Below are 15,029 nucleotides of genomic sequence, written 5' to 3'. Positions count from 1 at the left end.
ACCAGAGTGAAGCACCGCGGGGCCCCCCCCGCCCACCTGCCTGCCTGCCTCTCTCCGCTCGGCCTCGTCACCCCCTCCGCAGGGCACCCCAGTCCGCCATGATAGCTGCTCCCCCCTGCATTCCTCCTTTTCCTCTTTCTGTGGCCAACGCCGCTTCCTCCTTGTGCGCATGCGCCGTTGGGTGCTTTTGCGCACCCTGGAGACTTGGGGGGAAAAAACACTCGACGGGACATGGGTGAGCGCCTGATTCCACTAACTACCACCGGAAACGCGATCAGACGCCCGTCCTTGCCCCACAGTTTCCGGAAACTAGTACCTCCGAGGTACTAGTTTTTTAAACCGCATCTTCGGCAGGAAGCCTCAGGTGAGCCACGGGAGCTCTACGCTTCCCAGATGTGGCAGTGTGTTCGTGCCCGGAAAATCCGCCTATCTTCCGTCTCTGTAGCATGGCTAATGCTCCGTGTGACCGCAGCCTTAGTATAGTCTGTAGTCAGAACTGAAGAGGATGTAAGAATCTAAGCACCTTTGATTTGCTCACAGATTTATATGAATAATTATATGAATTATTGTACGTAGGAACGGAACTGGAGTGTGACAATGCCAGTGCCAGTGGGTGGAGCTAAAACTGAGGGGGGGGTGTGTCAGAATTGTTGTTTTCATTAAGGGCTACCCCTACTTTTTTCCCCTCCGTAATTAGGTCCCTATGATTTCTGTTTCAAAAGTAGCTAAAGACCAAGTGGAATGGTTGCAGAGAAGTGGAACACACACGGTATTGAATATGGGGCTATGTGGAAATGGAGACAAGAATTGTATCATAGCAGTTTTGTTCTGTTTCCCTGGAATTACAGATGTATTATTTCAGAAGTAAAAGTAGGATTTGGATTCATAAGGGCAGGATTCCAAGGTAGGATCTATGGTAAGTCCCCCATATTGATACAGAGACCTATAAAATAATCTTCCCTTGATTTAGATAAATCTCCCTTCTTAAGAAATTGGTCTGTACAAGTGTTGATGATGGGGCATGACAAATCCTGTTGCCTCAAGGCAACCATATCTTGTGGTGTGAAAAGGTATAGCGACAGAAAGTTGTATCTAAAGTGAGTTGGTGTTTCCTGCTGGAGGCGTGTTTGTGATATATACAGAGCCAATTCAGCCCTGATATGGTCCTGGGTTCTTCAACAAGAGCATCGCTTTCCCATTTGTTACTATTCCCTTCTGGTACTTTGTCTCCAGACTATTCTCCTCCATTTGATAAGGTGTAGTTTGTGCCTGTGCTTCAAGTATGTCCCTCTAGTTGACATTACCGATGTGAGCTGGAATATTGACTGATTTCCAAGAACTCAATGTAGATGATGTGAGGGTGATATAAAGAAATTCTGTAGTACAGAATTTCACTGAAAGTATGCATTGCTTTTTGATGGAAACAATGAAGTCTCAAGTTCTTTCCTGGAAAGGAGAGAGGGGAGTAAATGTAGCAACACTTTTAAGTCAGTGCTGCTTTTTACTTAGGCTAATTCCGCACAATCACTTGCCCTGGTGTCACCCCCCAATAATATCCGCGGAAATTGATCAGTTCCCCACATGTTGGTCCGGATTGGCAATTGACCTGAATCTAATGGTGTTTCTCCCCAGATCTTTTTTTTACTACGGGGTTGAAGTCGGGGCATTGTAGTTGGGGAACTCGTGAATCACGGCTGTCCTCTCTCCACCCTTTCAATGCCCTTCTGCTTCTCTGCTTCTCTCCCCCTCCCTTTCCCAACCTGGCATGAGGGGGGGTTGTTCCCCCCGTGTTGCGTTGCAGCACAATACTGATCCATCATTGGCTGGCATTTAAATGTCCTCTGCTGTTTCCCCATTTCTGTGTTGCAATTCGCTATTTGTACAAAAGTAGTGCCATTGTTAAAAAAATGCATTAAAGGTGACATGGAGGCATGGTAGCAACACTTTTAAGTCAGTGCTGCTTTTTACTTAGGCTAATTCCGCACAATCACTTGCCCTGGTGTCACCCCCCAATAATATCCGCGGAAATTGATCAGTTCCCCACATGTTGGTCCGGATTGGCAATTGACCTGAATCTAATGGTGTTTCTCCCCAGATCTTTTTTTTACTACGGGGTTGAAGTCGGGGCATTGTAGTTGGGGAACTCGTGAATCACGGCTGTCCTCTCTCCACCCTTTCAATGCCCTTCTGCTTCTCTGCTTCTCTCCCCCTCCCTTTCCCAACCTGGCATGAGGGGGGGTTGTTCCCCCCGTGTTGCGTTGCAGCACAATACTGATCCATCATTGGCTGGCATTTAAATGTCCTCTGCTGTTTCCCCATTTCTGTGTTGCAATTCGCTATTTGTACAAAAGTAGTGCCATTGTTAAAAAAATGCATTAAAGGTGACATGGAGGCATGGACAAAAATTTTCGTGGGGCTAACCCACGAGCTGTAGTGCAACTGTTAAAACGATGCATTGAGGGTGGCATAGTGGCATGGACACAATTTTCACGGAGGTGACATGTGTTGCCTTGCATGTCTGCTTCTCTCCCTCTCCCCTCCCCCTCCCCTCTCCCTTTCCCCTCCCTTTTTCAACCTGGCACAACACAACTACGCATGCGTAAAGCACACCTGTTTTCCAGTGGGTGGGTGCGTTACAACGCAACCACACCCCTGATCAAAAAAAAAGGAGGGGGAAGAGAGGGAGGGGGCACTAGATTTGGGGCAAGGCGACAAACCCAGGTCAGAGTTCCTTAATGTGGAACTCCCCCAACAGAATCTGACCAATTAGACCCGGGGAGAATGGAGAGCAAAGCATTAGTGTGGAATCGGCCTTAGAGAAGCCATATTGGAATGGCTTTTCTCCACCTCTGTCTCTTCCTTTTTATCCTACCATCACAAGTACCCACTGGTGTTACCTTCATGGCATGAAGGTTGCCACGGTGTAGTTCCTTGCCATACCTTGAGGATCATTAGAAGCCCACATCGGGATTGTTTAAGTTTCCAGACTGGGCAGTACTCATGTGGGGGAGGTACTTTAGTCTGGGATCTTTCGACATGGCCCAGAGATGTTCACACTGCCTTTGCAATGCTAGAGTAGCAAATAAACTTAGGCTGCGATCACATGCTCCTTTAGATCCAACATAGGTCCGAATGCCTGGTGGATCTAAATGGAGCTATCAGACAGCATCATCTGGGAAGTGTCCCACAGTCGTTGGCAACCCATGCCGCTCCGCCATGGAAGCAGAGTTAAAAGACACTGGGGAAAGTCCAGTGTTATCTAGGTAAGGCGGGCCATGGGTGGACTTTCCCCTGTCTGGTCGCTCAAGCATGCTGTCATGCTGTCAGGATGGCCTGATCAGACTCCGTGCCGTGTTCCCCCCCCCCTTTGCTGTATGTGCATCATCACATACTCCATAGGTGTTAGCCGGATTGCTTTATTTACAGCAATTAGCAATTTATAAATGGGTGCTTGCCAACTATACCAAGGTCCTGTTCCCACCAAGGGTTACCAGAGAAGGAGTCGAGGCTGGTGTTGTTAAAATAGATGTATTTTACTTAAAGAAAATAAATCTCATACAAACAATACTGATGCACTCACACATTCAATCAAGTTTCTTAGAAATACAGTATTAAAATAAGCACTGTTGCATTAGCAGGTAGGGTGATGATGGGTGATACTTATCTGTCTTCGCAGCTTTGGTTGTTCCAATGAAGAATAGAGGGGAAGAAATGGAAAACTAAGGGGATCCACAGTACCATAACTTAGCAGGACTGTGTGGGGGTCTCTTGACTGCAGATCAAGAGATCAAAGTAGAAGCAAGGGTTTGGGGATAGCAAGCTGGACAAAAGGGGAGTATAAAACAGACAAGGGTTGTTGCAGGGAATGCTAGCTAGTTGATCAAGTAGAGAGAGAGTGAGAGAGACCCTGTGACTGGTTCTCTCCTTTTATCAGAGATCCAGGAGATGGGTGTTGACGGTGCCAACCTCCTGGCCCACCTTCCTGTTAGTAAGTATTGATCAAGGCTGGCCATGCCATTGTAAACCAAATGTCCATTTGGCAGGAAATACCAAAGCAGGAACAAAGCATGGATGTGTCGTACGTGATCACAACTAGATCTGCAATGGGGGCTGTCTCTTCTCAAAGCTGTTGTTCTTACTGCTCACAATAATGGAGGTGTGTGCTCCTTCACCAGGCTGTTAACTGTGTAACTGAAACCTCATTCACATGTAAGGCTTGTGCAGGCACCTCCTATGTGTTGCATCACAACAGGTGACTTGAAATGTACAGTTCTTTGAGCCTATGTGTGTGTGTGTGCACAGTCCATTGTGTGTAGCAATAAATGTAAGTCCATAAAGCAAAATATCAAGTTAATTCTCTAACCCCGTTCACGGGGAGGGCGGGTTATAAATTTAAATAGATAAATAAATAGATAAATAAATAAATAAACATAGGGAGCCCTCAGTGTGGAGGTGCAATTCCTCATTTATGCGCAAGGAAAACAAATGGCAAAAAAATTACTCACCCACAGTTGCGTCTGATCACACAATGACGGGCTAAGCCCGCAGCTTCAAAGGGCTGTGTGATCTCGCAACTGCATGCCAAATTCCTCTGGAGGGAATAGTCTTGCTTCCTGTCCGCTTCAATTGGTGTGTGTGGCCACAGCCATAGACCTGGGAAAAAACCCCAGAGGTCATGTAGTCCAACCCCCTGCACAATGCAGGTAAATCACAACTACATTCCCTCCACTCCCCCAGTCACCCCTGCTCAATGCCCAGAGGAAGGCAAAAAACCTCCCTGGCCAATCGGTCCTGAAGGAAAATTCCTTCCTGACCCCAAAGTGGTGATCAGCATGACCCTGGGCATGTATGAAAGGGCCCCAAGAGCCGAGCACTGACTCATCCCTTCATGCCCTCCCTCTCATGATCTGCCTGAATTCGCGGAATCAGCATTGCTGTCAGATGGCCATCTAGCCTCTGCATACAAACCTCCAAAGAAGGAAAGCCCACCACATCCTGAGGAAACCTATTCCACTGAGGAACCGCTCTGTCAGGAAGTTCTTTCTAATGTTAAACTGAAAATTCTTTTGGTTTAATTTCAGTCCATTGGTTCTGGTCCGATCTTCTGGGGTGAGGACTCCCTTCCTGCTTGTCATTTTGCATTGCCCAAAATTAATGAAAGGAGGCCACAGCTTTGCTCTTTGTTTCTTCTTACTATGTAAGGAGAAGCTTGTACACAGACTTGCATGTGTGATGTACACTGACTGCACATGTGCTTGGAAGGTGCCATTGCCCATGTCTTTTAGCACACCTGTGCCCGTCATGTGCATGCAGTGACTTACACACATTTGGTTTGAAGCCCGTTACTAAATGTTAGTGCTTTCCAGGTTGAAACTTTACAAACTTTGATGTTCTCCTGAAACCAAATTCAAGTTTCATTTATATATCAGAATTTTTGCAGTGACTTCTGTGGCCTGGAAGCTGATGATGGATAAGCTTAAACAGGGGTCATTTCGTAGAAAAAGAGCTAGGGGAACTCATTAGCATAACTCATTAGCATATGCCACACCCCTGACATCAGGGGCCCGGCGGTGGACCTGCAAGGCCAGCGGGAGTGCAAGGAAGCCCCGCCAAGGCCCTCCCTGGCCCCAGGCAGGCAGGGGTGGGGAGAGGCGGCGAGGAAGCAATTTACCCTCCCTCTTCTCCTGCCTCCTCCTGGCTGAATGAGGGCTGGAAGCAGGGCGGCCGGAAGCAGGGGGCGGGGCTTCGTCATGTGCCCCGCCCCCTGCACCTCACCCGGGGGAACTGCATTCCCCCACGTCCCCCCCCCGAAATGACCTCTGAGCTTAAAGCAAGCTCATTTGGACTCTATTCGGATTGATCCTGAACTGGAGCATTTTAAATTTATTGCCATTAAATGTTGTGTCATGCTCCCGGTGAAGTCACTGAGAATCCCAAAAGTGCTTGGAAGCCTCGCATTGTCTTGCTGTCCCTCCCACAAAATTTACCACATGTTGACAGAAATTATATCTTTAAGGAAGCCAGCTTTGATTAGACTGTGGATGCAGCAATAAAATCCCAGGTGCCAGGATTCCTGGGAACTGTAGTTTCCCAGGTAGTAGTTGCTGCTGACACTAGTTAATGAAGACTGAAGCAATAGCTCTTCCCACAGTCAGTCACAGGGCCCCGGTCACACAGGAGGCTTTGATCCGTGAGAGGGACAGATCGGGGGCGCAGCAAGTGGGCGCTATCATACCGCAACATTTGGGAAGCGGCGCGCACCCATCCCCAATCCGTCTCTTCCGGCCGAAGATGCGGATCAAAAAAACCCCTACAAAACACTACTACTTACCTGAAAATCCGCAGCAGGGGCAGCCATGGGATTGCCGGCGCGCCCGTCTCCAGCAGCATGTGAGGCCCCCAGCCAAACTGCGCAGGTGCGCACATGCGCAGCAGGCTGCCTCGCTCACAGATCTGTGGCTTCCCCCCGGCATCTGATCGTGCCGGGGAGCAACTGTGCGGCGCCTCGGGGGAGCTGTCTGATCCCGCCACCGTGCTTCTCTTTTGATGCGGCTCAAAATAGCCGCACTTCAGCCGCGCCTTTTCCCCCAGTGTGTCCGGGGCCATAGGTAAGTTCTAGTGGGAAAGGACAAGAGGTAGCTGTAGGGATGGCTGGTGCTGGGAACAGGAGCAAGCTATGAGCCCAATTTAAAATTTTTAAAAAGCTTGGAACTGGTTTATAATTAGCCTGGAAGTTCTGAACTGAGTGGATTTGTACTACAAACCTCTTAACTGAAGATTTTGGCTACATCAGTATTCTACAGGGCAGGAAAATGACTTTTCAAACAGTAATGGTTGTCCTGAATCATTTGACATGGGGAATTTTTACATGTATCTCATTTACACATAATTAAAACCATTCCATATTTGAAATACCATTGCCCCCAGCTTATCCCAAAGATGTAGGTCATTCAGCCCACAGAGCTTACTTTTTTAAATGAATTGGGAATGTTAATGTATAGTGATTTCATCTTCGAAATCTTACATGGCCAACTTAACAAAGAGAAAATGCAGATCTATTGAAACCTCCCAGCCACCATTCTTGAGAATAACAAGGCATGCAATTTTGATTGTATCCTTTCTTATTTATTTTACTTAGTGGCTGGATGAAAAGTTATTTATTCTCTTTACAAGAGAAGATATGGCATAAGTGACCTAGCACTTATGGCCCTGATACCTTTTATTTCCAATGTTTGCATTGTTGGAACTGCATAATGGTATTGATTACCTTGGAAGTAATTCCACACAGGGTTTTTTCTTTTTTGAACAGGGTTCTTGACAATGGCTCTTTAATAGAGCTATATTTTCTTGGTACGATTCTTATTAGGCAACTTTCCCCCACTGATTACAGCATGTTCACAATAAAAGAAACAATTATGAATGAGGACCTCTTATCAGCTCTCTTTAAGGGCTCACTTTTTTCCAGATGGCAGAATGTCAACAAGAATTAGCCCTGACCTGGATAGCTCAGGCAGCCTGATCTTGTCAGTTCTCAGAAGCTAAGCAGGGCCGACCGTGGCAAGTACTTGGATGGGAGACCTTCAAGGAATACCAGGGCCAGGACACAGAGACAGGCAACAGCAAGCCACCTCTCTGAAACATCCAGGCCTCACTGTGGGTCGCCAGAAGTCAACCATGACTTCCACGTGCATGCACGCACACACACACACACACACACACACACACAAAATACTCACCCCCCCCCAAGAAATTGGAAAAAATAATAATTCGATAGTACTCGTAAAATAGAGTAATAATATTTATCATTTTGTAATAGGTGACTCTTTGACTCTCACCCCCATTTGCAATATGGCCTACTTTTCAAACTTGTTGTATAGGTTGCTGACATTAGCACTTTGAGCATACTCGGTGCATGCCTGGAGTAGTTTGGAAGCTGCCCCAGATGTCGCAATTCCCTCCAGAGTTCTGGCATAGCAGAACGCATTGGAACCAGTAGTTTCATTCATCCCTAGTTTCCCCCAGTAGTTAGTTGTATTGGCTTCTCTTATTACTGAAGGAGCCAGCAAACAGGTCTCCTAGCTGTGCTCAGTGTGAAGCATTTCGTCTCGTTGTCTCACTTGTGCTTACCAAGAAGTACTCTTTGCCAAGAAAGCCAAGTCTCGGAGAGGTGATTCTGGACACAGACAAGTAAAAAACAATGTACCCCCCAACAGCATCTCCAGGGATAAGATTTTTCAAGTTTGGCTTTAGCAAGAAAATGTAAAACTGGCTATGCTGGGAACCCCATGTGTGTAATATTAGCTAACTTGTAGAACCTGAGCCAAGTTATATATTTTATCAACTGCTGAGCCACAGTGAACAACACAGCTTCAAACGTAGGACAAAATGTCCCCTTCAAATCAACTGGCTCTTAAAAACACTTCCTTCTATGGCCAGTCCCCCAACAGCGACGGTGAGATGCTCCTTGCATTCAGTAAACCCCAGCTCATGGTCCCATGCATGCACGTGAAAGGAAGCAGGATCACACAAATAAAAACTTGCTAAGCTTTGCAGAATGGTTTGCTTTAATTGGTCAGAGAATCAAGACTGTGTAGGTGAGACAAAGAGATTGTGTTGATATGGAACGAAATACAGCATTGTGGTTTTACAAAATAACTGTACTAGTTTACAACATCTAAGTAAGGGCGACACATGCAAAAAATGGGATTCTGTAATATTGTTTGCTTGATACACAATATTCAGTATCTCATGACTGGTACTGTAGCAGTTTGTGTTGAATTTAGAGTTTTGTTCCTATTTTGTATTTGTCTTTCGGGGGACAATCATTAAGCAGTCAAAGCTTTCTCTGGGTCATTGTGTTCTACAGCCCATTAGCCACTGCCACACCTGGGTACTGCTTACTTGTTTCCTGAATTAATCTCCACTTCACAATCAGGATTACCCTTGAGTGGCCTCTGCCACACGGGAGGGGGGGATAGCACGGGCAAAGTGCGGCTTTCTAAAGCCGCACCAAAAGAGAGACGCAGCGGCGGGATCACATAGATCCCCTGAGCCGCCGCGCACTTCCTCCCCGGCATGATCAGATGCCAGGGGAAGCCACTAAAGAAAGAGCGCGACAGCCGAACTGCACATGTGTGTGCATGCGCAGTTTGGCGGGGAGCCTGGATTTATCCGGACGACGGGCGCGGCGGCAATCCCACAGCCGCGCTTGCAGCGGTGCTTCAGGTAAGTCCTCCTCTGTAGGAGGTTCTTTTTTGCAGCGGGTTTTCCGGGTTTAGGGACGGATCGGGGACAGGTACGCGCTGCTTCCCAGATGTTGCGGTGAGATCGCGCCCGTTTGCTGCGCCCCCGATCCATCCCTCTTCCGGGACAAAGTCTCCCGTGTGACCGGGGCCAGTGAATGTTTGTGGCCAAAGGAAGACGATGCTCATGAGACTCCATCTTCCAGAGATCAGTCAACCACACCTTCGCATGTCCATTAACTCTACCTTCCCTTGCTTTTGGGGCCCTGACACAGAATCAAAAAGAGAACTGTGGGGTCAGCACAGCCACATTTCTCACATGTTGAGACCAACAGATTTAGCCCTGCTAGACCTGCCCAGTATTCTCACTTGTTACTGTGGATGATAAAGAGAGAAATGAGCTAGAAGTGCCCAGGGAGAAAGGGTGTTTGAACAGAACAGAAAGGAATGAGTTTGGTTAGGAAGTGGGGAACTAAAAACTTGAGCATCCTTGCAGCTTCTCTTCTACACCAAACTGAGAGCCAGTTTGGTGTAATGATTAGGAGCAAGGTCTCTAATCTGGGAGAACTGGGTTTGATTCTCCACTCCTCCATGTGCAGCTGCTGGTGTGACCATGGGTCAGTTACAAGTTATTTCAGAGCTGTTTTCTCAGGACCAGTTCTTGAAAGAGCTCTCTCAGCCCCACCTACCTCACAGGCTCTGTTCCCTCTAAGCTGAGTTTTTTAGCCTCCGGCTCACACATTTTTGCCCTAGCTCAGGAAGGAGGGCTCCAGAGCAAAGTAATCTATGCAGCAGCCAAATCGCTCACTCACAACCTTAATGCCAGGAGCTCACAATGTAGATTTTTTGCTCACAAGACTCCACACCTTAGAGGGAACATTGCTCACAGGGTGTCTGTTGTGGGGATGGGAAGGGAAAGGAGATTGTAAACTGCTCTGAGACACCTTCAGGTAGTAAAGGACGGGGTATAAATCCAATCTCCTTCTCCTTCTTCCTCCTCCCCCTACTCCTCAACTGATTATAATATTTTCAGCTTGTTTGCTTAAAGCTACATGGCAGATATTGAAGACATGAAACTGCCTTATATGATTCAAATAAATTGAAGAAATAAATAAATACTTTGTCAGACCATTGGCCTATCAAGATCACTGTTATCTAGTCTATCTGGCAGTAAGCCTCCAGGGTCTTTCATGTCACCTACTATCCAGCGGTCATTTCCTCCATGAGTGCACAGAAGCAGAACTCCAGCAGTAAAGAGCCCAGGGGGCGGGCACATGCAACAAGCCCCACCCCCTGCTCCCAGCAGCCCTCAGTCAGAGCAAGAAGCAGCCAGATAAATTGCAGAGCCCCCCGGTCCCCTGGTCCAAAACAGTTCAGTGGCACCTTTAAGACCAAGTTTTATTCAGGTACAAGCTCTCCTTCCTCTGTGAGGGCAGATCTGCCCCCCCCCCCCAATGGCTAGCAATCCAAAACAGTCCAGTGGAGCCTGAGCGGTGGGTGTTGCCTTCTGGCACACTTCCGGTGATGTCAGGGGGTGTGTCATATGCAAATGAGTTATGCTAATGAGTTATACTAATGAGCTCCTGCACACCTTTTTCTGCGAAATGACCCCTGCTACTATCTGATCCTTTTAACTGGAGATGCTGGGGATTGAACCTGGAACTCCCTGCATGCAAGCAGAAGCTCTTCCACTACTGCAGCCCCAGTTTCTAAAGTTAATCCATCAAGTGTGCAGAAAATCCAAACTGACCATCACAGTGATCATTTTCATAAAACAACTGCACCAGGGATCTTTAGCTTTTTGGAACACTTCTTTAGTGGAGTTAATAAAGCTATTTTCACCCCATTCGTGGGTTATAGCACCAGTGGTGATGAATCAACTTTCTAAACATTTGTATCAACAGGCATTGCTTCCTGTGACACACAGCTGACACTGAGTCAGTCAACTCCTTGTGAATCCTTCATCCATCTGAGGTGATTTCCTCCGAAGAAGCTGTAACTGAAACATAGTGAAGGGGAAAGAATTATTTCAGGCTAGGAATTGCCCAAGAAACAATTAAATAGATTTTGGAAGCTGTTAAGATAATAGATGGATAGAGCAGGGAAAAGTAAAAAAGATACAGGACCAATGGGAATTATTGGCACATATCCAACCTTTGGCTCAAGGAGCTTCCTTCAGCCTAAAACGTTTTTCTCCAATGGAAATGGCTCTTCCTTGAGTTAAAGAGCAACTTGGAAGGAAGGTTCCTTGGCCTTGAGGAAAGCTCCTCAAGTTGTACAAAGCCTTAGGATTCCTCCAATGGAAGAGCCACTCGAGTTGAAGGGAACCTTCTTTGGCTGAAGGAGGGCTTCTTCCAACTTTGCTCAATAGACGAAGGAGATATGCCAGTATCATTTGAAAGAATCTGGCCATAGATGCACACAGAATAAAAGTTAGTGTGTATACAAATCCTTAGAGATGCATTTTTTAAAAAGAAAAACCCACACAATACAAAACTGCTGCTTCTAACCCGATGGTTTTTGCCTCTCTAGAGTAGAAGATGTTGCTGAAACAGAATCTCCTTCACAGCTGGATGATTTAAAATCCATTGTGAGTGGAAACGAAGAGGAAGAAAAGCTTCAGGTTAAAATACAGGCTTTTGAAGAGAAAATAAACCTTGACAACAGTACGCCTGGCTCTGTGCGCAGGTATAGCCTCGGCCAGGTTTCTAAAGAAGAAAGGAAAGACGTGAGATTTAACAGGTATAGTTCCTTGAAATGTGTCAGTGATTTTGCATGCTGATCAGTTTTCCTATACTGATCTAGCAAAACATTAAGGTGAACAGCCACATTACATAGTACCTGTGGGCATCAGGCATATAATTGTATCCAGACGTCTTGTCAATAACTCTGAGAGCTGGATAAGATCTCTATGAGTTATTTGTTTAACCTATCCTGTACCCCAGAGTGCAGTGGGAGATGCAAAAGAAACATTGTTGTGGATTTGAAAATCTCAGAAGCGTAGTTTGTAATGATTCTTTCGCCAATAGACTTTTTTTTTTTAAAACTATCAATATTATAGACTTGGCCACAGCAAATCTCTTTCCTCCCCCCCCCCCCGCGCTTTATTCTCCCTTAAAAGATGGTTTATTTGCCCTGACAAAGAATGAAAAATGAGCATGCAGTCATACATAAATATATAGTCCATTCACAGAAAATGAACATATGGCACAAATGCATCAAATAGTTAGTTAGCTCAAACCCAGCGTTACATGAATACTTAGCAATTTTACAGTTTTCCATTAAACAAGCAATACAGGAAGCCAAAATGTGAGTTCAAACTTGCATTCCCCATATGGGAAGATTTCTTGAAAAAGAGTTTTGATAGGAAAGCGCTGTTCAATCAACTGTATGCATTGTTAAGATGAGATGAAGATATTATATTTTTTTTAATAAATGGAGTTCTACTGAGATTATAGATGATGTAAATCATATAGACAAACTGTGGAAGGCTGGATTCAACAGTCATTAACTGCTGACGGAAGCACTTCCACCAGTGGAACAAAACTTTTCTGCCTTCCCCCTCTCCCTGCAGCCCATTGACCCTTGTGAACTGGATGGGGGGAGGGGAAAGGGAGGGTTTGCAGTGGGAAGCAAGAGTTGCCAAACATTGCCTTCTCTTCCACTGATAGGAAATGACCTTGGGATTTATCCCAGAGTGCAGAATTATTTAACTTTACCTAAGCTGTGTAGTTGACTTTTTCCTGGCACAACACGCTGTGATGTACACTTGAGAGAGTGCCTGAAAATGCGTCTGTAACTTGTATGATCCTCTAAATTCCATTCAGTGAATTTGTTAAATATGTATTTCTTTGTGCAGTTCAGTTTAGAGGTTTTTATAATGCTTGATTACATTGAATTTAAAAGTGCCAGGGCTGGCCCAGTCACTAGGCAAACTTAGGTAATTGCCTAGAATGCCAGGTTTTGAGGGGCACCAAAAAGTGAAGAGGAGCCTTATCTGCTGGCTTGAAGGAAAACTGGGCATTAAGTGGCCCCTACAGTCTCTGTATCTGAGGACTGGTTTTCTGTAGCTGACACAACAGAACATAGAGGGTTTTTGAAGACCTTATCCATTTTCATTTTTTTCATTGTTCATTTTGAATGCCCAGTAAGTAAAACCATTCTAGACTTCTCACTTCTCTCTCTCATAGTTCACTTAGGGTGCCAAAAAGCTTTAGACCACCCCTGGATACTGCGGTTAGACCGTTGGCTTTATCTTGTCTTGTAGCCAATATTCGTTGGTCTGTTCCAGAGTCTTCTAGGTCCCTGGTAGAAGTTTATCCTATTCTCTGAATATCTGCCACATATTTGTGAGGTCCCTGCTGGTCAAGGCTTGTCAGATGAAGATAGGGAAGATCTGGCCCTCTATGAAGCTGTTCCCTTTTTCAAGGATATGTTAGTCCTAACTAGGGATGAGCACAAACCTTTCCATGAATCTAATTTTGTCACAAATATGGTTCATGAGATGACATTGCCTATGAACCATCATGTTTTTTTACAGAGGTATGTTAGGTTCGTGGCAGCAGTTTGTGAGCCAGACATGCTGGTGCTGGTCAATTAATTGTCAAAGCAATGGAGGGGGGGACTTGGCATCACCAGCTGCCCTGGCTGTAGCTGCCAATCGACTTGGTTTTCCAGCTTGCCACCCTCTCCTGTGCCAGACTTCCCCCTTTTACACTTTGGCTCCTAAAATCCTTGACTTCTGCACCTCTGGGCACCCGCCCACCAGGCTTGGCATCACCAGCTGCCCTTGCTGTACCTGCCCATCAACTTGCTTTTTTAACTTGCCACCCCCTCCTGTGCTAGACCTCCCCCCCCTTTGTACTTTGGACCCTAACATCCTTGACTTCTGTGCCTCTGGGTACCCACCCACTGGGCTTGGCTTCACCAGCTAGCCTTGCTGTATTTGCCAATCAACTTGGTTTTTCAACTTGCCACCCCCCTCCCATGCTAGACTTCCTCCCCCCTTGTAGAGGGACATCCTGAGGAAGTCAACTGCGAGTTTGATGCCTCTGGCTTGCAGGGGGTCTGTTCTAATCAACACACTCCTGAACCTGTGTTGCTGTGATTTCCCCAGAGAGTACTTTCCTGGGGGGCACCTGATTTGGGGGGGGGTCCACTACTCACCCCCCAAGCCAATTTGCACACAATTTGGAGGGCAGGTAGAGGGACTTCCTGAGGAGGCTCTCTGTGAGTTTCATGCCTCTAGCTTGCAGGGGGACCATTTGACACACTCCTAAACCTGTGACTGGGATTTCCCCAGAGAGCACTTTCTGGGGGGCACCTGCTTTGGAGGGCTCTAACTCTCTCCCTAAACCCAATCCTCACCAAACTTGGATGACAGGTAGAGGAGTGTCAGCTGCAGATTCGCTGCAAGTTTGGCATCTCTAACCCATGGGGGGGCATTCTACTGCATCAGAACCCTCACGGAAAAAACAGTTAGGTAAACCAGAAGGTTCACGGTTCGTGAGACCCCACAAACTGTGATGAACCTCCATTTTCCCAGTTCATGCCCATCCATACTCCTAACTAAGGAGAGAGGCAAAAAAAGAGGCAAGCTGATGTCAGTTTCCGAAAGATACCCCAGACAGGAAAGAAGGGCAGGTAGTGAGAGTAGAGGGGCCACAGAAACAAGGAAAAGGGCTGCAAGGTCAGAAAGTGAAGCAGAACTGAGGAACAGAGTGTGTGAACTTTTTCTTTACACACACTAGTATGGTTTCTCCCTGATATTTAAAATTTTTATTTGCA

At 46.4% G+C, this 15,029-nt stretch overlaps 1 protein-coding gene across 1 annotated transcript in view; it reads left to right on the top strand.

Annotated features, from left to right (window-relative positions):
• The window catches only part of VEPH1 (ventricular zone expressed PH domain containing 1), a 147,103-nt gene that overhangs the window by 53,089 nt on the left and 78,985 nt on the right, over nt 1-15,029 (top strand). The window contains exon 6 of the mRNA XM_015409553.1: nt 11,775-11,984. Within this exon, the coding sequence (XP_015265039.1) occupies nt 11,775-11,984 (210 nt within the window). The remainder of the gene's footprint in view (nt 1-11,774; nt 11,985-15,029) is intronic.

The sequence above is a fragment of the Gekko japonicus genome, unplaced genomic scaffold (assembly GCF_001447785.1).
Source record: "Gekko japonicus isolate JY-2015 unplaced genomic scaffold, Gekko_japonicus_V1.1 scaffold1446, whole genome shotgun sequence".
NCBI classification, from domain to species: domain Eukaryota; kingdom Metazoa; phylum Chordata; class Lepidosauria; order Squamata; family Gekkonidae; genus Gekko; species Gekko japonicus.
This window is presented reverse-complemented; position numbering and strand designations above follow the sequence as displayed.